Source organism: Triturus cristatus, chromosome 5_1 (genome assembly GCF_964204655.1).
Source record: "Triturus cristatus chromosome 5_1, aTriCri1.1, whole genome shotgun sequence".
In the NCBI taxonomy this organism is placed as follows: domain Eukaryota; kingdom Metazoa; phylum Chordata; class Amphibia; order Caudata; family Salamandridae; genus Triturus; species Triturus cristatus.
The window spans coordinates 632048049-632070704 of NC_140587.1; the positions used below are offsets into that span (position 1 = coordinate 632048049).

General features: G+C 44.6%; 1 protein-coding gene across 1 annotated transcript in view; it reads right to left on the reverse strand.

The window, feature by feature from the left end:
* Window positions 1-239: 239 nt before the first annotated feature.
* SDCBP (syndecan binding protein) overlaps window positions 240-22656 on the reverse strand; it is a 251955-nt gene continuing 229538 nt past the window's right edge. Inside the window, exon 9 of the mRNA XM_085605567.1 lies at window positions 240-1383. Within this exon, the coding sequence (XP_085461693.1) occupies window positions 1329-1383 (55 nt within the window). The 3' untranslated portion in view covers window positions 240-1328. The remainder of the gene's footprint in view (window positions 1384-22656) is intronic.

Sequence of the window (22656 nt, forward strand, 5' to 3'; positions counted from 1 at the left end):
GGTATGAAGTGCTAGATATTATATAGGTTTCCCGTTAAAGTAAACTCTACACCTGCTGGCGAAAACCCCTTAAGAATGAAGGAAATGGCCTATGAAATACCAAGATACACTTTACTATGCGCTAATGGTTGGTTCCGTTTTAAATTGTTTCATTTGTTGTTTACGAAATGCTCAATTTTCTACTTAATAAATGTAATACGTTTTTAAACACTGCTAATACAGTAGAAATGAAGCATAAATTGAGTATTGTAGGTTTTTATAGAAACATTCACATTCAGATTACACTGTATTAGGCTACAGTTTAACACTTGATTGGCTCAAGCTTTGGAATGATAAAGAGGTTGTTATGCAAAATATGATAAAATGGCATTATATTACGACAACAAAATTCTCCTTAAATGATAAAACTTCACTGAAATATGAAAACCATGATAATACTGACTATACAATAATTATGTTGTTCAAGTTTTCAACTTGTTATTCAAAAACTGCTGAATGTCATTTGTATAGCATATAATTAAGGTGCTTTTTTATTCTAATTTAAAGTTTAAAATGTCAGCTCAGTGGGTGTGGCAAGAACATCCACACTACTACCTATTGCAATAACAAAAACATTATTTCATAGTTTGGAATGAATGGTTTCTCTGAGAACGAGACTAGGCCATGAAACAGAGAAAGTTTGTGAGTGTCCTATTCCACCAGATGCACATTTCATCCCAATAATATACAGTGTGTAAGTCACAATGATTCAGTTTTAGAACTAAGTCAAGACAAGAACTCTTAACATTTTCAAAACAATCTCATGTGCCAAATACGAAGCATAAGAAGCACAAACATTTTAAAAATAACAATGTGCCAAGATCTTCAACCATTAGTTATCTGAGTGAATATCACAAGTCTGCTCTTGCAGAGTATAGCCAAATACAGTTAAAACGGTATCTTCCAAGTTCCAGTTTTGATGGCTTGAAATGACTTCGAGTGTTGGAACAGTTGACAATCATAGAAACGTTTCTATTTTTTTTCCAGCATCTTAAATGTGAACAATGGAATCATTTTCATACCATCAGGTAAATTAATGAAAAATGTATGGGCAACCAATTACAATGATTTGCAGTTAAATCAGTACAAAAACCCATGCTGTAGACTATTAGCTGCAAAACAGTGCTGTATGGCTAAGAATGAGTAACACTGATAGGTTAATTGCAATCAACTGTAATAATTCCACCATTCTATACATTGCAAATACCATCATGCAACTTTTAATGTTTCAATGAACAAGTTGTATCCATGAGCAAAATGCCAAGAGACATGGAAAAAAGGCTCCAGATTTAAACTTCGGGAACACCATGATCCATCAGATTCTTCATAATGCTGGAAGCCATTCTATGGATAAAGAGACTATAATTAGTACTATCTATTTACAAGCTTAAAAAAAAAAAAATATACATACATATATATATATATATATATATATATATATATATATTTTAAATACTGTTGTCCAAATACACAATAAATTGACAATCAGCTCAAATGTTCCTTATAAACCACTGCTAGTAATAAGCAAATATCCAGAATCAAATAAACGTAATCCTGTATGGGCTGCTGTCTCAAGAGCTCTTAAAGCACACAAAAGGAAAAGGCAGTACTGAAAATGCTTGCACCTTCAAGAGTAACCATATCACAATCGGATCTTTGTTGCTTGATGAGTACTGAACGCCATTTTGTTAATCCCATGAAGTAATCCTTGAAACGAATGAAGTCCAGCCTCCAAGTCAAAAGGAGATAGAGGAGGTAAGGAAACAAAAGTACAATGCCACCCAGACAAACTGCCCATCAATTCTAAAAGCCGTGCTACCTCACTGTTCAGAAAGTGAATAGGTCACGTCACAGCTCCAAAGAGCTCCACTAGAACTGTATATCATTCAGATCCAAGGAAATAACTCCCCCCCCCCCCCCCCTCACCTCCCCCCCGGCACCACACAGGCTTTGTTGACCAACATGAACAATTTTCAATGGCTTCCCCAAATTTTAATTTGAAACAAATTATCAGGTATCAAAATGATTTAAGGTTCATATGATCTTTTTAAAAAAAAGTTGGTAGGTGAACTCCAACAGTTAAGGACTACAAACAAATATGGCCTAAGGCACTAGAAGTTTTAGATTGTTAAACGCTACTTTTTCTATGTAAATAGTTAACAAGGCATTTCCCTTTCTCTCCAGTCTCAACGAGGTTCAGACAAGGTGCCAAACAGCAGGCAGAGGAGCAGCTTCCAAATTATTTGGCCAACTCCCAATTAACAGAGAATACACTAAATAAAAAGGAAGGATACTTATCCCACAACTTGATATAATAGTTGGTGTAAGAGAGGGGCTGTTCCTAGGTAGCCTCCCTGAATAAGCAGAAGCCCTCCTCTAGGAGAAGCTGGACGATTGGGATAGGACACTAAATGGTGCCTTCTCTATGTTGTGGGTTAGTGGGAAAACCCTGGGTGAGACAAACTGGTTTCAGGCTACAGGAAGGGAAGAGAATCTGATGGCCTGTTGGAATAGGTCACCAGTTATTCTTCTATATTTCAGGTGGATAGGAACGTCTTTCAAAGAACAGTTAGGACACAACCAGGTATTGAGGCATTGCCTTCCCTTTCCACCAAAAGATTGAGAAATAGATGTTTGACATTGTTATGCACAATGGCACTGAAGGAATGTGCCGCTTAAAGAGTGGTGCATAAACAAAGAAAATGTTACCCTGCAACCATCTATTCGTAGCATCTAGCACTGTAGATTCACATGCTACTCATACTCCTGTCATCTAGTGCTGGGTGTGGCCATTATAAGCTGTTTTGGTTCAAAGAGGCTAGTGAGCAGATGTTTGAAATAAAGCTCATAATACAGTCTAGACAAGTAAAGCCTGCTGAGGGGCATGGATGTCCACATAGTGTTTGGTGAACGTATGTGGTGTTGACCATGTAGCAGTTTTACACAGGTTTTGTAAAAGGAATATTTCCCAAAAAAGCCACAGTGGCTTATTTCGTACATGTGGAATGCACCTTAGTGATGCAAGCAGCATACGATTGGCCGTCACATAAAAGTTTAGATGCATGTAAAAATCCATCTGCCAATAGCTTCCTTAGAAACAGGATTCCCTAAGAGTGGCTTAGCAAAGGCAACGAACAGTGGCACTGCCTTGAGAATGGATTTGGTTCTATCAATGTAGTACGAGTTCCTGCTTAACCTCCAATGTATGCAACACTCTTCACTAGAGAATCTGGATGCAGGAAGATGATGGGCAACTTAATAGTTTGGTTTATATGGAAAGGGCAAACCACCTTTGGTAGGAATTTTGGAATAGTTCTCAGGTCAACCCTATCTTTACGAACTAGAATGACATTTTCTTGTATAGTTAAGGGCTGCAACTCACTACTTTGTTTTAGGGAGGAAATGGCCACTAAAAATAAAAAAAGATCTTCAGTGATCAGAACTGCATGCCACAGGATTGTAATCGTGAAAAAGGAGGTCCCTTGTGAGGACTACATTCAAGTTCCAAAGTTCCAAACCGATGCTTAAAGTGTCCTTGGAAAGCGCTTTCTTTTGAGGCCTGGCATGAAGGCCCTAATGACTATTTTATGGGCTGAAAAATGTTCCCTATTTTTCAGGTAGGTTACAACTACAGCCGGATGTACACAGATAGAGGTTTATGGAAATACAGCATTTGTTCAAATGTAACAAGTAGCAGATAACAGCAAGAACAGAGGTTTTAAGCGGCTCCGTGTGCTAGCTAACGTAGTAGTGGACACATTGGTCCAACCGAAAAATACCCCCCCCCCCCAAGTGCTACTACAGAGGGTACAAAACCAAAAGTTGCTTCTCCCACAGTGTAGCACATTAATGGACACAAAATCGTTTTGAAGCCGAAAATTTAACAACGACTTTAAAATTGAGATACATAAGGGCACTGCTATGAGACAGTGTAAGGAGGTGACAGTCCCTCAAAGCGATAAACAAGAAGATTGGGCTTGGCTTAACACGGCATTGCACACCAAGGGTTGGGGAAATTCCTAGTAAAAGAAACATACCATCTTCGAGCGGATTACAAAAGCACGGTCCACCGGGGACGGCTTCTACAAACAAACACAGAGGCACTAAAGCGGTGCCAAGAAGTAATAAATTCAGGCTAATAAGCTGGAATGTGGCAGGAATTAAGTCTATCCTGACCAACAAAGAAGCCATGGAATCCCTGAAGACAGGAGACATTCTATGTTTGTAGGAAACTTGGATGGAAACAGCAAATTACATCAAAGGCTACCAGTCGAGTCATACAATGGCCATCAAATAAAAAAATATCTTTGGAAGACCAAGCGGCGGGATCTTGATTTTTGTAAAATTAGATCTGCAATTACAAATCGAGGAATGGCCCACGTACTCACCTGACGTCCACATTATATCTATAAATGGGTTTGGAGTAGAGGGCACTCCGTTCGCAATTGGAGTAATCAATCTCTAGGTCAACCCAAAAAAAAGGATAAACATAAATATCAGAGGACTATTAGGCTGATAAGAGAATACCTCCACGAGAACCCAGCTTACGAAGGTATAATTACTGGGGATTTCAATATTAGAGACTTATTCAGCCAGGACCAAAGAAAAGGCGATCGTGATCGAGCTCTTATGGAAGCCTGTTTTAATGAATTTAATCTGGAGTCTGCGATCAAGGCAGGGTTGCCAAAAACAAACCCACAACCTACATTTAAAAACATCTCCACGCTCGATTATATCTTTCTGAGTAAGACCCTGATGAGGAGATGTGAAGAGTATAAGGTACTGCAAACTTCAGGAAGTGATCACCATCCAATCACGGTCCTCGTCAACACTAGTAGCAGGATGCATGAGGAACATCTAACTGCAGGTAAAATGCTCAAGCTACATAAGGAAACAGCTCCAATAAAACGTATCAAACGGGGCCCCGTAAGCCGGGCAAAGTATAATAAATGGAAGCAGAATATAAGTATAACCGGTCCACAGAGTAGTTGGTCTGAAATAATGGCTTCTCTAATAAACGCACTGTCTACAGGAAGGCAGTCTACCCACAACAGCAAATATACTGCACCGGGGCAATTCAGCTTCACTGACAATAAAATCTTCATTGAAAGCAAAAAGAGTTGTCGCTTGGCAGAGTCACAGCATAGGAGGGAAAAATCCTCAAGGACAGAAACACTATTGAAGTCAACAAGAAAAATGCATAAAAAAATTGCTTGGCAGTTGAAACAAACAAGCATGGAGGACAAATGGAGAAAGATTAACGCACTATTAGCACCCAATAGAAGTACGGAATTCTGGAGATATGTTAATGGACTAAACGGTGGCCACCAGATCCAAAATGTCATACCTGCTAACAAATGGGTTGCCCATGCAACCAGTTTATATGTCGATCAAAAAAACTTCCATGGCAAACACTGTGGAGGCAGAAGGCAACCAAAACGAAGAAAGCGACACGGCGGATCCTTTCCTAACAGAGAGAAATCCTAACTATCCTCAAGGGAATCAGGAAGGATGGGGCGCCAGGGCCCAATGGGCTGCCTGGATACATTTTCAGGGAAGATCGGGATTACTGGGCACCCCACATCCAGGGCTTATTCAATCATTGCTATAATATATCTATAACACTGGATTCAAGGAAAGGCTCCATCCTACAACCCATCCACAAAAAGGGTGATGCCTCCGACCTGGGTAATTACAGACTGATTGCTTTACTGGATGTGGAAGGAAAGGCATTTGCTAAAGTGCTCCTTAAAGAGCTAGAGTCATGGATAACGAAAAATCATATAATCCCACAATACCAGACCGGCTTTCGGCCGAACTCTTCGACCATAGATAACACCATCGCTCTTTCATATCTGGCAACCAAGGCATCTGGGCCCACCACCCCTTCATTATATGCATGTTTTGTGGATTATAGTGCCGCCTTTGATGGGGTAGATCAAAACATACTGTGGGCAAAATTGGTTAAATGGGGAATATCGAGAAAACTCCTTGCGGCCATATTATCACTTTACACTGGTACTTGGGTGCGTGTAAAGCTCACAAGCACATGAGCTACAGCCAAGATTTTCACGAATAGGGCACTGAAACAGGGTTGTGTGATCGCCCCATCCCTCTTCAACCTATATACTGCAGACCTGGGAGAGGCACTCTTAAAAACTAACATCTTCCCTCCAAAACTGGGTCACCCAAGACTGCCGATCATGCAATACGCGGACGACCTGGTTTTATTGGAGCAAACAAAAATAGGTATGAAAAGGGCACTAGAGACGCTACATTATTATAATATGGAAAATAAACTTGTAGCTAATCCATCAAAGACAAAAGTGTTGATCTTTGGCCAAAAGCTTAAAAAAACAAAAAAAAAACAAAAAAAAAAACAAAAAAAAAAACAAAAACATTTGTATGGCAGATGGGTCCTCAAAAGATAGCCACGACCAAGAACTACACCTACCTGGGAGTTCAATTTGCAGATACTGGCAGACCAGTACTGCAGGTTAAAGCACTGGAGGCAAAAGCAGCCAAACTTACATATGGCTTATGTAAATTACATCACAAGCTTGTAAGCCACTCGACAGAGGGATCCGACGAGTAATGTAAGCCAAGGTAATGTCTACACTCAGCTACGGCCACCTTGCCTTACCTGGTTTGCTGACCAAAAAACTGGGGTTATATATAATGGCTTACACAAAAGTTTTCAAGCTCGCATAATCGACTAGATGTTCACTGATCCGACTAGAGCTTAACATCACATCTATGGACATTGAATGCAAAAAAGATATAATCAAATTCCACCATAACCTAATTAATGCTTGCCCGGGCACAATAAGGGTAGCACTACAGGTGGTCTTTACAGACAATAACAGTCGCTGGGCGAGGTATTACTTGATGGCCAATAAAACATTGGGACTCCCCACGACCTCTTAACAGACACACCCCTGACTAAGTTTAGCCTAAAGAATCAGCTAAAAAAGTGTGGTAAGACCACTCTGAGGCAACAAGACATTGAACGGATCAGATCTGTTCAGGGTGCAGAGGGTCTTATCAACTCATGAAACAACTACATGCCAACCCTACCTAAAAGCAGGACTGGGAAGGCAGGCTTTACAAAATGTTATGATGGCAATGCTATTAACTTTGCCAATTCAAGATTAGAGCTCACTGGAAAAATGGGTTGTCAAGAAGGTCTGCATGCTGTTTGTGCCAATATCACACAATCTGCGGAGCATGTCATTTGTTGTTGTCCAGGTCTGCAGTCCTCAAGGCGCTTGCATCTAAGAACCATGTTCATACAACACGGCGCAAGAACATGCAAGGAGGCCTTAAGGCATATATACACCACCATAGTCCCGATGGAGCACTCACGAATTGGGAAGTTGTATGCGGCGGCTGGACTGTCTTTACGATCAGCCCGCGAACCGACAACAAACGAACTCACGAATCACGGAATACCTCTAATCTCTTTTGCTTAGTATCGCCCTCAATACTATTACTGCCCATAGCAACTTTTTACTAGTTAATAGACTTTGGTGAAGTAGCTATGCACATTCTTTGCATGTAATACCAAACACCCGTTTTAATTTTAAATGTATTTTTTATGCGGACTACGATTGTACTTGGCACCTAAACCCTATTCAGATTTTATTCATTTTATCTTTACCTCTTTTTGATTTGCATTTATCTGCTCTGCTTTTGTAAAGGATTTTAAGTAATCATACAATAAACTTTACTTACTTAGTAGTGAACACATTGTTTACATTTTGCAGCGTAGCAGGTATGCTTAGTGGGCTAATGCACTTCATGCAGGGCTGGCAAACACTCTTCCAGATATTTGAGGTATCCTAACGCTTAAGATTGTTCATGGCTATGACCTTGCAATGTGATGCATACTACTGCATTAGTTCTTTTGACTGGTTCTGCAATATTGACCTGGAGTGGCTGGGATGGCAGCCTGCTGTTCTGCAACTGTACTATGCCTCAGTATGCTATTCAAGTCATTCTGTTTGAAGAAATACCAATATATATAAATTAAAAAAACGAGAAAAAAACCCACACTTCTCAAGACCCTATGTGCCAGATCCCTAGATGAGTTGTCTGGGGGGGGGGGGGCCGGGGTCTAAATGCTTGAGCTGACCCAGTGTTTGGGATAGAAGATCTAGCCTCCAGAGACGTTTTTGAACCGAGCTCTCTAGAAACATGGATTACCATCATTTCACACATGCTGAATCCACCAGAATGAAGGTCATTGACTCTTGCCCCATTACCCTGGCCAAACAGGAAATTAGAGGAAGTGGAGAAAAACAATAGGCAAATATCCCTGACCAGTTCATCCATACTGTATTGCCAATGGACTGTGGGTGCAAGTACCTTGAGGAGACAGGTGTTTCATCAGGAAAATCATCAGGAAAATCATGGGGAATAAATGTTTTGAGGCAGAGATGCCCCCGTTGAAGCCACCTCTAACCCTTCCTCTCCATTTACCTCTGCATCTACCTTTGTCAAAATAAATACTTTGCTGGCTGGATCTCCTGGAAGCTCTGCTGATGCTGGTAGTCTTACCTTGGGGGAGGGAGGTTTAGGTGTTTTTGCACCTACTCTTGTTTGAAATTTAAGTAAAGTAGACTCAAGAACAGAAGTCTGAAGGGAACCCATTGCATTGGCTGTTTCTCTGTCCTCCTTTTCAAGAATGGTGTAGACTTACAGGACAAAAAGATGCTAACCTGTTCAAAAGAAGTTGCTGAACCTCTGGCTGTAAGTCAGGGATTTTTAGCCAAGTATGGCGTTGCAAGAGGATACTGGCATTGATCTTCCTCAAGGCAGTGTCCAAAGCATTCAACACACCCCTAATGTTGTCATTGACAATCACCTTTTCTTCTGCTACTAGCCGTTTGCCCCTTTTCCGGTGAACCTCAGGGAGGCATTGGATCAACTCCATTTCTCCCCAAAGATAGCATCTGTATCCCGAGGATAAGCTGAGAAAGTTTGCAATCTTCTACTGAATATTTGTTTCCTTTCCATTTCCAGAGGGGAGTGGACTCCAGCTGCCTGAGCTTAGGCTCATTGGCTCACCACGTGGACCACCAGTTAGTCACGCAAGATGTTGTGCCCAATATATACAACGTCATCAGGGTATGCATTTTCCCTTTTTTCCCCCCAACCGATGAGGTGGGGGTCGGTGACAGCCCTAGCCTTCATCGGTTCCTTAAAGTTTTCTTGGGCAGTCTTGTGCATGCCCCGAAGCATGACAGGTAATGCACCGACCTCTCGTCAGAGGTTCTTTATGAGGAAGTCATCTTACTCCAAAATGTTAACACTGTGGTGTTGTATGGCCTCTGTATTACTGCATAGTACACTGTAGCATTATCCAGTGGGGGAAGCTTCAACGGTGTGATTCTCGGACATTTGGTAGGTCTGTGTGTAGTCCTCTCAGGGGTCATATCCCACCTTAGGTGCTAGAGGCCCACAGTAAGGGTCCCTGGGGAGGTACAGGCCTTCCTACTCCGTGTGGACTGTGGAGTGTGCAAATGTAGTAAGTGGGATGGTGCAGGAACTTTAAATGCAGGGGGTAGTGGCGATGAACTGGTAGCCTGGTTTCTAACCCTCTTTGGAAAACGAGGGCGAGAGCCTAGAAAGAGAGTGCCTCCTCTAATATTATTCTCCACTTTGAGGATTTGGAAGGGTGTGTGGGTGCCCCTGTGTCGGGGCCTGGTAAGGATTTTCCCTATAGAATATCTCATTTGTCTAAGACATCGGAGAGCTGGAGCATGAGTGGGCCATTTGCTTGTGTGACTTCTGAGTCAAGGGTGCTTTCAGCACGAATAACAGCATAGATTTCAGTTACAATGACGATTTATCAATGCTTTGGGTGATGAATGTTTTTTGCAGACAGCCTGCTTGAAGTAGAGGGTGACTCTTGGTCGAGTGGTTTCAACTGCTCAAAGTCAGGACTCAATACTAGACTCCCTTGGGAACAGTCTGCCTGCATTTGCTTTTGAGGTTGAACCATCTGGGCTCGACACTTGTGTGTATGTGGAGCGATAGGTTCCTTGGGTGTTATCTTTAGCTTTGGAACCATGGACCAGCAGGCAAAGCACTCCTTCTCTTTGTGATCCGACTTAGAAGCCTCGGAAGACTGCACCTGTCGTGTCTGCTGTCCCTGCGCCACAGTAAGGCCAGAAGGACCCCCGCATCTTCTCAGCGACCTGAAGAGGTTAGGTGTCTGGGTCGATTCATGGTGTTGCATCCTGAAGTGCAACCACAGTCTCTCTTCAGTGCCAAAGGGTCTTATTGCACTGGAATGCTGTGCAGGTGGTGCAGACAGCTTAGCTGTGGTCAGGAGATAAGCACAAGTTGATCCTAACAGGGGAATTTAGTTTTGCACCTATGACAGAATTGGAAGGGTCGTCTCTCTATAAAACCCCCTCACAAGCACTCGCTATGGGCAACCTAAATCCCCAATGGTGTTAATGACACCAATTCTTGGTTAAAGTACTCAGCTGGGGTCCTGCGAGTAGTCTTCAGTCACCGTATCGAAGCAGGCCATTTGTCGATAAAAGTCTCTGGCAATCACTGAAGACGGTTGTGATAGTTTCCTCATAGCTGGGATCACAGTCCTGGCAGCTGGAACTGAAGTCATAGTAAAGAAGTGTAAATGATCCCGAATCTGGTACTTGAGCATCCACTTCAAACGGCGGAAGAAAACAATCTGAGGCGTCGTTCACTGTGGACTAAGTCAAGCCACAACAGGTCTTGTTAAAAAATAACGTTGAACAATAACAACTCTCAAATGTCCACCACCAAGACTAGATGGCAGAGTACGCTACGAACAGAACCTACCATATATACACCAGCCTGTCGACACCTCTTCTTAGTAGAGTATCACACAACCTCACCAAGTGTAGATGCAGCATATTGAGCCTGGCTATCCCCACACACTTTGTTCTATTAGAAATGTGTTGTCCAATAATTCCAGTAAGAAGGACATAAGTTGTCTAGTTCGAGCTGGTGCTCTTTGGTAATTTAAGGGTGTGTTGCATGGATGAAGTTGGTAAGCAGGTTTAATATTCTTTTCAATTACACTGGGAGCAAATAATAAAGGGTTTCCAAGTTCTAATGGATATTTCAAACCACAGATTCCTCACCTTGTGAATACCCTTACATGGCATACAGGATCGGAGTATTTGTTCCTCAGCAATTCCCTCCTTTTTTCCATAGTGCAAGGGCTATGTCTCTCCCGAGGATGACAGGTTTCAAAGGCTGCAAGGACTGCCACAAAAGGATTTCAGTGACGAACCAAAGTTGTGCACCGAACAAGGGTGGATGCATCCAAAGGCCATCTGGGACTGCAAGCCCAAACTCTATGGTGCTAAGCACCATAGAAAGGCTTGAAACACCTGGTCCAGCTGGGGACACCTCCTCATGCCCACGAGAGGTTGTCATCACACTCAAAACTGCTCAGGTGAAGCAAAGAAAGAAAAGCATAAAAAGTCCAAACACGGATCTCCCTCGTCTACCACTCACCAAGAGAAGGTTTGTGGACAGAGTAACTCCAAGTCACAGTCTCGTACCTTGGAGGTTAACTCCAAGTCAGTCTCAAACCTTGGAACAGATTCCAGCTTTAATCCCAATCCAACCAGAGTTTCCAGGTGAAACCATGTGACCTTGTTCGAAGTCGCAAGCCTCTTGATCTCTACTCAAACCCAATCAGATTCAGGTACGCTTCCAATACAATACAGATACTGAGACCTGGAGCCACAGGCCGATGATGCCGATGACAACTCAACATTACAACGACTAAAACTCATTCCTTGACTTACAAGTGGCCTTGTTACATCACTGGAAACTAGGCTCAATTTTCTATCTGGCCCTTTAACTGAAGAATCTGCCTACTTCACCATGGTTATAAGGAGAGTAGCGGACACACTTGATTTGCAATTTTCAACAGTGGAAGTAAAACCACATGGTCTTACAGAGGTCCTACTACCAGGACAGACATCCCAGGACCTCTCTTACCTTACAATAAGGTATTGACAGACATATTTCTGGGCACCTTGAGCAATGTCAGAATATTGCGCTCCTGGGAACGGGCAAAGAACTATGAAACATAGGCCAGCTGTAGGAGACCCATCTTTACTCCTACAGCACCCAACACTTAAAAGCCTAGTAGTTCACGCCTCTACAAGCAGGTTGAAACCCCAATACGTTTGACTACCCCGCTAGTTCGAGAGTAAAAAAAAAGCATAGAAGTTTTTCGTCTTATAGTCGAGTCCTCAGGACCGTGAATTCCAGTTGCATCCTGGAGCATTAAACCACATGCACTGTGGGACACGATAGTAAGAGACCACTGGTAAAATGTCTGCTATCTTCGAACCAACCTTCAGCAAATCATCCAGGAAATGCCATGATTCAGCGAAATACACAAGATCAAACCTGGAAACCACAAACTGCTTGAGTAGGGCAGTTAGTACCAGCATGATGTTTCAGCAGCTCACTTGGATTTGCTCCACTGGATTTTCTAGCGATGTCCAACAATTTGTTATGGACATGTCTTTTGAAGGCACTCATTTCTTTGGAGACAAGGCAGACTCAGCCCAATCAACAGTGTGCCCCGGGGGGGCTAGCTCCACTCATGCAACAGCCTCACCATCAATTTCACCTCTTTTGAAGCTTTGGGCGAGGGTTTCAGCAGAGGCCACGACAGTCTGCCTCAGCAGCAACAGACCTCCCTCACCTTTCAAGTCAAGGGTCTGGCAATCCTGCCAGATGCATACAGGCCCTTTGAGGCATCAATCTACCCAATCCCTGGCCTCCCCCCTCGGCGCTGCTGCTAAACCACATTAAGTTGCCCTCGGTGGTGCTCTGTCACACTGTAGGAGCTAAGATCAGCTATATCCTCATGGGTGGTGAAGCATCACATCAGACAGATTGATGCTTCAAACTACCCACAACTGTTACGCCATACCTTTTCTTTCCACGCCTTCAAATAAGCCTCCTACACCAAAACTTCGAGATCACTTGCCCATTCTGAGAGGAGACATTCAAGCGGTCTTGGACAAGGGAGCCAAAAAGAGGGTGTCCGCATCAGAGGTCTGAGCTGGCAGCTACACCCGTTAGTTTCATGTGTTGAAGAAGGATAGAGGACTTCGTACAGTCTGGACCTCCGCCACCTGAACTTCAAGAATAACAAGTTTAAAATGCTCACTCTGGCCCAAGTTCTGTCTGGTTTGAATCCAGGAGACAGGATGGTGGCGTTTGATCTGCCAGATGCCTATTTCCGCTAGGCCACAAGCACTTTCAGTTTTCAAAGCTTCTCTTTGACCTCACCAGTGCGCTTCAGGAGTTCACGAAAGTGATAGTAGTTGTCACTTCACACTTTGAGGTTGGAAGTAGCAGTCTCCCCATACCTAGATGACTTGTTGCTAAAGGCGGGCTCACTTCGAACAGTTGTGTTACACCTTCAGACGATGACCGACCTGTTGAGTGCCCTAGGATTTACCATCAACATACCAAAGTCACACCTGACTTCCTCTCATTGGTACCAACCTGGACACATTGATGTTTCAAGTTTTCCCTTCGCCTCAGCATGTCCAGGATATTTGGGCTATGATCCTGAAGTTTTTTGTTTTTTTTTCAAACATACTATATTGATTTTGCAATGATCCTTATGTTTAAACCTTTGAAATGGGTCTCAGCGACTGCAGCTCTGGGGCTTCTAGGCCTCCTGCATCCCGCTAGTGGTCCACACTAGGCTGCATAGGCGGGCTGTGCAGTGAGATGTGAAGTCTCAGCACCAAGGGAAACTCCGATTCAATTCAGGGGTCGTACGAAACTGAAAGATCTGCATTGGTAGCTGCTGTACTATAATTGCACCGGGACAGCTACCTTTCCCTACCCTTCTCAACATGAATGGTTGTGACAAATGCATTATTGCTGGGATGTTATCTGCGAGAAGTGGAGATCAGAGGACTCTGGTGTAAATTTGATTCCACATCAACTTGTTAGAGCTGCGGGCAAGATGCTTGCCACTAAAGGCTTTCCTCCCGTCCATCACAGAGGAGCCGGCACAAGTTCTTACAGACAACACCACCGCCATGTAGTACTTCAAGAAGCAGGGTAGCTGGGGTAGTGGGTCCTGTGCCTTGAGGCATTACGCCTCTGGAACTGGGTGAGCCATCAGGGCAGCTCCCTGGTTGTACAACACCTGGTGAAATCTTCAAACTGTAGGGCAGACAAACTATGCTGCCATTGCCCAGTGGATCATGACTGGCTGCTACACTAAGATGGCAGAGGGCGTCTTCCAGCAATGGAGAGAACCCGGTCTCGATCCGTTTGCAACACACAGTGCTCAAATATTTGAGCGTTGGAGTTCCCAAGGCTTCGCTACCACAGTATTGCTTTTCAGTTGGACTGGAGCTCAGGAGTCCAGTACGCCTTCCTGCCTTTATCCATCCTGCCCAAAGTTCTGACGAAAATCGGTAATGACCAGAGCATAGTCGGTGTGATACTCAAAACTTCTGGCCATGAGCATCTGTCTTCCGATTCGGCTGCCTCTTCGAGAGGACCTGCAGCAGCGGGGAAGAGTCCTGCACCCGAGACTGCATAACTCGCCCCTCCAAGTTTGGAGATTGAGCAGTGACAGTAAGCTGCCTTTGACCACCTTCTAGCGGTAGTGATTGTCATTCTGGCTGCTAGGCGTCTATCCACCAAAACCATCTATGCAGGACTCTGGGAGACGTTTGTTGTGTGATGTATTTCTAGGAATATCATGCTGCTGCAAGCCCAATTTTCTGACTTTCTTTTTTGTTCTTCTATTGTTGGCCTATCAAGGCCATTCTGTGCCAACAGCTGAAGGTTATTTATCAGCCCTTCTATGGGCACCTCATCAGCCATCTCTGTTTAAGTCATCTACTGTGAATGCACGTGTTTTTAAAAGGGCTAACCCATGTTTCCACAGAAACCTTTTGTGATGCCCCAATGGGATCTGAATTTGGTTCCCACATTCCTAATGTTCACTCTGGTTGAATGGATGCATAGCTGTTCTCTGTGGCTACTAACTCTGAAGTCAATGTTCCACATAGCAATCATGTTAGCGCTTTGCGCGAGTGAGCTACAGGCACTTTCTGTCCAACAACCACATACCACTGTCTTCCCGGGCAAGCTAGTGCTATGGACCAAAGCTGCATTCCTTCCAAAGTCATTACTCCCTTCCACATTGGGATATCAACCTGCTAGCGTTTTTTGCCCTCCTCATCCATCCAAGGAGGAGAAAGACTACATCCCTTAGCCTCCAAGAAAGCTCTGAGGTTCTACAGTGACTACACCAGGGACCATTGGGTAGTTATTGTAGAATTACCCCTGGGTTCTTTAAAACAAAGAAAAGAAAAGCAGTACAGAAACTGATCATCTCCAGTTGGATTATCCTTTGTATTACTACCTGCTATGGCCAGGCTAACGCACAGCACCTAAAAGGCCTACAGGCTCATCCTACCAGAGGAAAATCGGCTACCACTATTGTTGGACTTGGCCCTTTCTGCAGGGTCATCCCTAAACTTTTTGCCTTCCTCCTGTATTTTTTCTGACCTGTTTGCTTTTTTTATGACTCTGGGCACCTTACCACTGCTGATCAGTGCTAAGGTGCATATGCTCTCCCTATGGTAAAATGTTGATGTTCATTGGATTCCATGATTGGCTTATTTGGTTTACTATCAGCCCCTAGTAAAGTGCACCAGGAGTGCCAGGGCTTGTAAATACAAATGCTGCTGGTGGGCTTGCAGCACTGGTTGTGCCACCCACAGAAGCGGCCTAGTAAAATGTGTCTAGGGTCTGCCATTGCAGAACCTGCGTGCAGTCTGGTACTGTCATGCTAACTGCGCAAGTGCACCTACTTGCCAGTCCCTAAACCATCCCTTAACTACATATTAGTCACCCCTCTGGTAGGCCCAAGGGCAGGGTGCATTGTAAGCATAAGGCAGGACATGACCTGGTGTGTGTGGCATGTCCTAATAGTGAATTACAGCCATTTTCGTTTTTCACTATTAAAGGCTACCTGCTCTCCATAGGCCAGAATGGGCTGTTGGAATTATTACACTGAATAATCCCAGTGGACTCCGAGAGCACGGTAGAAAGTCAAGTTTAGTATGCCTGAACTCAGAATAATAAAATACTTATTTTAGTAAAGTTTATTTTAATATCCTGTGTTGGTAAATACTACTTTTAGAAAGTTAGTATTTACTTGCTTAGCCATTTCAGTCCGCCTCTGCTTTGTGTGTGTGCGCTGCCTAGTTTTAGTGAGGGGCAGGGCTGGGGAATTCCAAGAGACAGGCTGGCTGCCAGGTGGTGGGTAGAGAGATTACACCAGGATGGGTGGGAGTACAACACCTCGACTCTGAATAGACCTGTGCTCTGCCACCACAATGCTGGCTCTGCCCCCTGTGGAGCGGCGGATGTCTCTGCCCTGTGCACTGAAAGGAAAGAGCAGAGTCACCACAACAAAGTGCTCCAAAACCGGACTGAGCCAGGCACAGGCCCTCTGGCGACAAAGAACAAAAGAAACTGTGTATAAAGGAAGGAGCCCTGCTCCTAAGAAATCAGATCCTGTTTATGCCAAGAAGAACCTCTGCCCGAAGGGAAGGACCTGGGAAAGCTGCATGGAGGAGTACTGTCTCTAAGCCTGAGAGACTGGCCTGTGGTGGGTGCCTTGCTGCTGGAAGGAGAGGAAGAAAAGACGGAGAAAGACTTTGAATTCAACTTGTGCTTTTAAAACAATCTCCAAGGGCTTGCTTGTGAACTTGCCCCCTGAACTGCGCCCCAGGAACAGTGGGCGCTACCCCTCCCTAGAAGAGAAGGAAGCTGCTGTGGGTGGATCACTGACCCCAGAGAACCTGTGTGCCCCCATCTCGCTGAGCAACGCGACATCTGCCCGCCTGTGCTGCTGTGAGCACTGTGAAGGCCTGCCCTGCCCGGCCTAAACAAAGTAAACAGCTGCCCCCTCGAGCCGTAGCTCGCAACGTGAAGAAGAGACTGCCTGCGTCCAAGCGCTGAGCCTCTGCGACCCCTGGCCGTGGAGATCACTGTAAGGACCGACGGCACCCTGGTTCGCCGATCCTGGCCGATGCGACAGCGCTGCGCGCTGAGAGATCACCCCCGACCTGCCCCTCCTGCTTCCGACCCCCGAGGTGTGCTGCGACGTCCTGAAGCGCCCCACGAAGCATCGTCGTCCACTGCCCAAGCGGGACTGCAACGCGACGTGGGACGCCCCTCTACGGACTTCTGAGGCGGCCACGAACATTGCCCCCAAGAACTAAGGTACTGTGAGCCCAAGCGCCGTCGTACGAACCGTACTTTCCTGTGTACGGCCCGTACTACGCTATCGTACCGCTACGCCATTCACGCGGGAAGCGTGAGGCTTTGTGCGGTTCGTCCCCAGCTCGTACGGTGCGTCCCTGCGCCTGTACGGTCCGTCCAGCGTTGAAGGTATACACGTTGCTCACGTGGGAAGCGTGAGGTGTAGTAAGAGGCTTACCGGACTCGTACGACGCGTACCTATGAAGGTATGGTCCGTACAGCTTGAGTCCTAGTACACGTGCTCACGCGGGAAGCGTGAGGAACGGCGCGATGAGTCTAAAAACCGGTACGAGGCGTACCGAAACCCCTACGAGGCGCACAGGCCCCCAGAAGTAACTGGAACTTCATTTGAACGTAAAGACTGTATTTTAAAGCCTGCTTAAAGAACTTTATATAAAGAACTTTATTTTTACAAAATACAGCCTTGTGTCTCTGTGTGGTGGGTTGGTGGGTATTGTGGGATGCCTTGAATGCTTAACCTAATGCCCTCTGGAATCTAGCCTGACTGCTCGCGCCACGTTACCTAGAGGGTGAGCAGGGGTTATTTTCTTAGAGTAATCCTTCGCCCTGACTTAGAGGAAAGGGTCCCCGCTTGTCGCAAGTGCATACCTGCGCCAACCAGAGACCCGGATTCTAACAACTATGCTGGCACGGAGTGCCCGTTTTGGACATCTGCCAGGCTACGACAGGCATCAGTTCACACATTCATGAAACACTACTGTCTGAATAGCCAGGTACGTTGGAACTGGACTTTTCCCATTCAGTCCAGCAGAATAATTGGTCTGAACCATTCACCAGACCCACCACTTGGGGATATACTGCTATGGTATCTATTCATCAGGTAAAGAATCTGCCATTAGAAGTATCTGTCACAAGTAAAAGCTATTTACCTCCATTATCTTTATGGTGGATAAGTTACCGCAGATTCCTCACCAATCTTTCCTCCTCCCAGTTCTATGGAATGATTACTTTGCACCAAGTTGAAAAAGATTCAAACTGAAGAGCTGCACACAGGCACAATCATCTAATCATTTAAGGATCCATGTCCTATGGTGCAGACCGATATCTGAAGGAAACGGACATCGAGGTCTGGAGGTGGTGGTTATATTGTGGGTCTGACATAATTCCTGGGGCAAGATGGACACGACACCACCTACCGGAGCATGAGAAAATTGCAGAGAAAAAGTCTCCAGATAGGCACCTGGGAGTATTCACAAGATTAGCAATCTGTGGTTAGAAATAGTATCCTTTAGAAGGATTGTTACCAAACATAAGTAACTTGTTCATCTCACACAATGATGGAAATATTCAGTATTTATGAATTTTATGGAATACTTCAGGACGGAATCTATTACTATGCCAGCCTTCCAAGACAGACAGGTTTCACAAGCTTTAAAATGTAACCCAATTAACAAAGCAACAAATAAAAGTAAGACTCCCACTTGTCCACAAACTCTGCCTACCTAGGACTCAAAAAATTCAGCGTCATACTCCGCAGATTTCACATTCATATTTTGTACCTGTAAAAAAACTTAAACCTGCACACTTCTGAGAGAGACAGAGACGAAAACAGGATGTTCTCTCACCATTTGCTCAGACCAGCTTCTTCATGTCACAGTTTGAAAGTTTTAGATTTTTATCTCTATAGTGCATTTACAGACTAGGGTGTTAGTCTGCTCTGAATGAATAAAGGCATGAATAAAGGCATGAGTATTGGGCAACTCTGAAAACGAAAGTGTTCCTCAGAAGGCTCACAAAAAAACTCAGAAAATGAGAGCAATCTTTTCAAAGGGAGAGGTGAGAATTGTCCTACTGAAAGAACAAAAAGTGCATACTTTATCATAAAAATAGTTGCATATTTTGTTAATTTGTTTATTGTATGCACGCTATTTCCAATTACCTTTAAATGCGGATGAGCTTCGTTATTGTTTGTTGCTTTAGTTTGATCGCTTTCATTCTTTTTCATCTAATTCTATTTTAAGTCCACATGGACTGCAAAAATTATTTCTATTTTGTACTTCTTTATTTATGAACGAATTGTTCTGGATACTTTTTATTTGAGGTTAGGCGTTGTAGGACTTCTTTTCATTCTATATGTCTGTGTATTGATATAGAAAGAGTTGCAATAGTACGTGTTTCACTGTGTACCAAAGTTTTTTCAAAGCACACTCCCATTTGTAAACAGATTTCTTAAGCTGCTGTTTCATAATGAAATGGTTACTTATCAGTAAGGAGTAATTTTGCAGCCTGATGAATTTTTTTATGCATTCATATGCTGTGCATTTATTCATCCATATAGTGGTTGGGTCTGGAATCATGGTTTGTCCTCCCTTTCTTTTTTTTGGGTGGTCATCATCAACCTCTATTTGGTGGCAAGTCCAACCCTGGTGTGATGATGTCTTGGCTCCAAGGTCTTGAGAGTCAGCAAACTCCCTTTTTCAGGTGCAGTAGTGCTGCTGTGTCAGCCTCAAGTCGGCGTCTTTTCCTTTCGACCTTCAGGGAGTATTCAGCGTCGGTTGACGAGGATGGCTCTCTTTAAAGCACTCTGCTTCGTGTACTTTGCCTCTCTGGCCCTTTCCTTTGGTACTTCCTTGGTGCCTGCCGGCATCGAGGCTGATTTCAAAGGTATGCCCCCATTAGTGTCCTTTAGTTGGGACCCGTGCAGCTCCTTGTGTTTGTGCCGACCTTCGGTTGTCGAATGTTTTGACGTGGATGCAGAGATGGCCTTCTAGGTCTTGGGTGCTTTTGTTTGTCTTTTCTGCGTCTTTCGCCGCTTCTGTTTTTTGCACATCAATAACGCTCACTTCGGTGTCTGACTTTACTCCCTGCACCGTTTCAGCTCCTTTGACGTTTTCTTCTTCGTTGCTAGAGAGACACAAGTCCTATAGGGATTCCCATTGTTTCGGAGTGCTAGCTATGGAGTGATGTGTGAGCAGTTTCTTTAGTCTGGCTTTGAAAGTTTTCGGTAGGAACGGCACAGGCCTCACAGTTTTTAGCGTTGTGATCCGCAAGAAGGCACAGGCTACAGACCTTGAGTAGATCCCTCCGCGCAAATGTGTGGTGGCAGCATGGAAAGAATTTAAAGGGGGGGGGGGGGGGGGGGTTCTCCATATGACTCATCTGTCTCCTCTACATGCTCTTGCCATGTGTCATCCAGTACCAGGTTCTCTATCCCGAAGGGGGGAGCTCTCTTCCAGGGTTACCATGTTCCTCAAGAACTCTATGCTTTTGAGGCCCTTTTTTAGGTCTCGGCTAGCGAAGGCTGCGCTTGCGCAGTCTCGCTCGCGAGATATAATGACTTGGAGAAGAGGGGCGCGTTCAAGCCCCTCTTCTCCATTGGCTGGCCTCTTGAATGCTGGCCAGCCATTGGAGAAAAGGTCCGTCACTCCGAACAGGCCCCGTCCTTTTCGGATTCGGGGGCGTGTTTTTTGCAACTTTTCTAATTATCTCCTCCAGCCAATGGCAAGAGGAGAGAAAAGAAAAACACGCCCCCGAATCCCAAACCGCCGCTGCCTTTCTCCGAGGCATTTCTGCTTCACCTCGGAGAAAGGCAGTGGTGTGCTTGTTTAACTCACTTACTGACATAGACAGGCAAAGGATGTATGTCGCTACAACGCATACTTTTACAACGTATGCACTTACAATGCATTTTTTACAACGCAACATCCACTACAACGCATTCCATTACATCGCATGACACTACAACGCATTTTTAAAAACTACCTTTACAACGCATTCCATTACATCGCATACTACCTTTACAACGCATACCATTACAACGCATAATATTACATTGCATTTAAGGTAAGTATTGGATAGTATAGGGGTAAAAATTACTATTCTTACTCCAGGGGGTGCAACAGTAGGGTAAGTGTTGGATAGTATAGGGGTAAAAATTACTATTCTAACTCCAGGGGGTGCAACAGTAGGGTAAGTGTTGGATAGTATAGGGGTAAAAATTACTATTCTAACTCCAGGGGGTGCAACAGTAGGGTAAGTGTTGGATAGTGTAGGGGTTTTAATGTAATATTATGCGTTGTAATGGTATGCGTTGTAAAGGTAGTTTTTAAAAATGCGTTGTAGTGTCATGCGATGTAATGGAATGCGTTGTAGTAGATGTTGCGTTGTAAAAATTGCGTTGTAAGTGTAGTGCGTTGTAATAGTTGCGTTGTAAAGGTTGTTTCCCACAGGCAAACAGTGTTACTGTTGACATATTTTATAAACGTTACATACATTGAAAATTTTAAGAGTTTGGAGCGCCAGTCACAAGACACCGTGCACTTGTGAAAAAACTCTTTGAATTAATACATCCGAAGAGGCGGTGCTTACAGAGGTAACGAGTAAAATAATGCGTTCTTGTAAGCAGCGCCTCTCATAACTCCCACTACGTATACTCCAGGCGCGGTCTAGCGTCTAGGAAACAAATCCAGAAGGCGTGCGCGCCCACAGCAACCTCCAAGCGGGCGCGCGCCCCCTCGTCCCCTCCCTCCCTGGGCGTGCAGTAATGTGGCGGAAGAGCCTAGCTTCACGCACAGATAGAAGATGGAGGGGGCGGCGCCCGTAGTTGTGTCACTCCTGCTCGGACTCTTGGTGCTAGCGGCGCTGCTGGCGTTGGTGACCACTGGCGGGAGAAAGACGCAGGGAGCTGAGGAGGAGACCGGCGCGGGCGGCACAGAGAGTAACGAAAAGTTTCTTACCTGTCGGTGTAGTTTTGCAGCTTGAAGATCTTTCTGGATTCACTATGCTGTGCATTATTCCGCGATCTTGTGGTTGGGTCCGGATTCGTAGTCTTTTCTTTGTTTTTTTTTTTTTTTGTAGCCCAGGTGGGCGTCGACGTCCACCATTTGGTGCACCTCCCGTGACGTCGTCGCGCTTCCTGCGGAAGTCCCACCTTTGGGGCGCCATCTTCGGGTTCTTTTTTCCCTGTTTTTTTTTTTTTTTTTTTTTTTTTTTAACCCTAGGCGATTGATTAATCCTTTTGTCCATATTTCTGTACGTATCCACTTTTTTGATCCTATCCATTTCACCCCCTCTTCCTCCAGCCTCATCTTCCTGGCGGAGGTGGGTGGGTTCGCTAGTGAATCCAGAAAGATCTTCAAGCTGCAAAACTACACCGACAGGTAAGAAACTTTTTGTTTTGCAGCGTGAATCTTTCTGGATTCACTATGCTGTGCATAGATTTTGTAGCGGTATTCCTATTTTTGTGGTGGCTGGGTGGAAGATGATCGCTGGTCGTTGAAAATGTGTTGTAGCACCTTCTGTCCGACCTGTGCT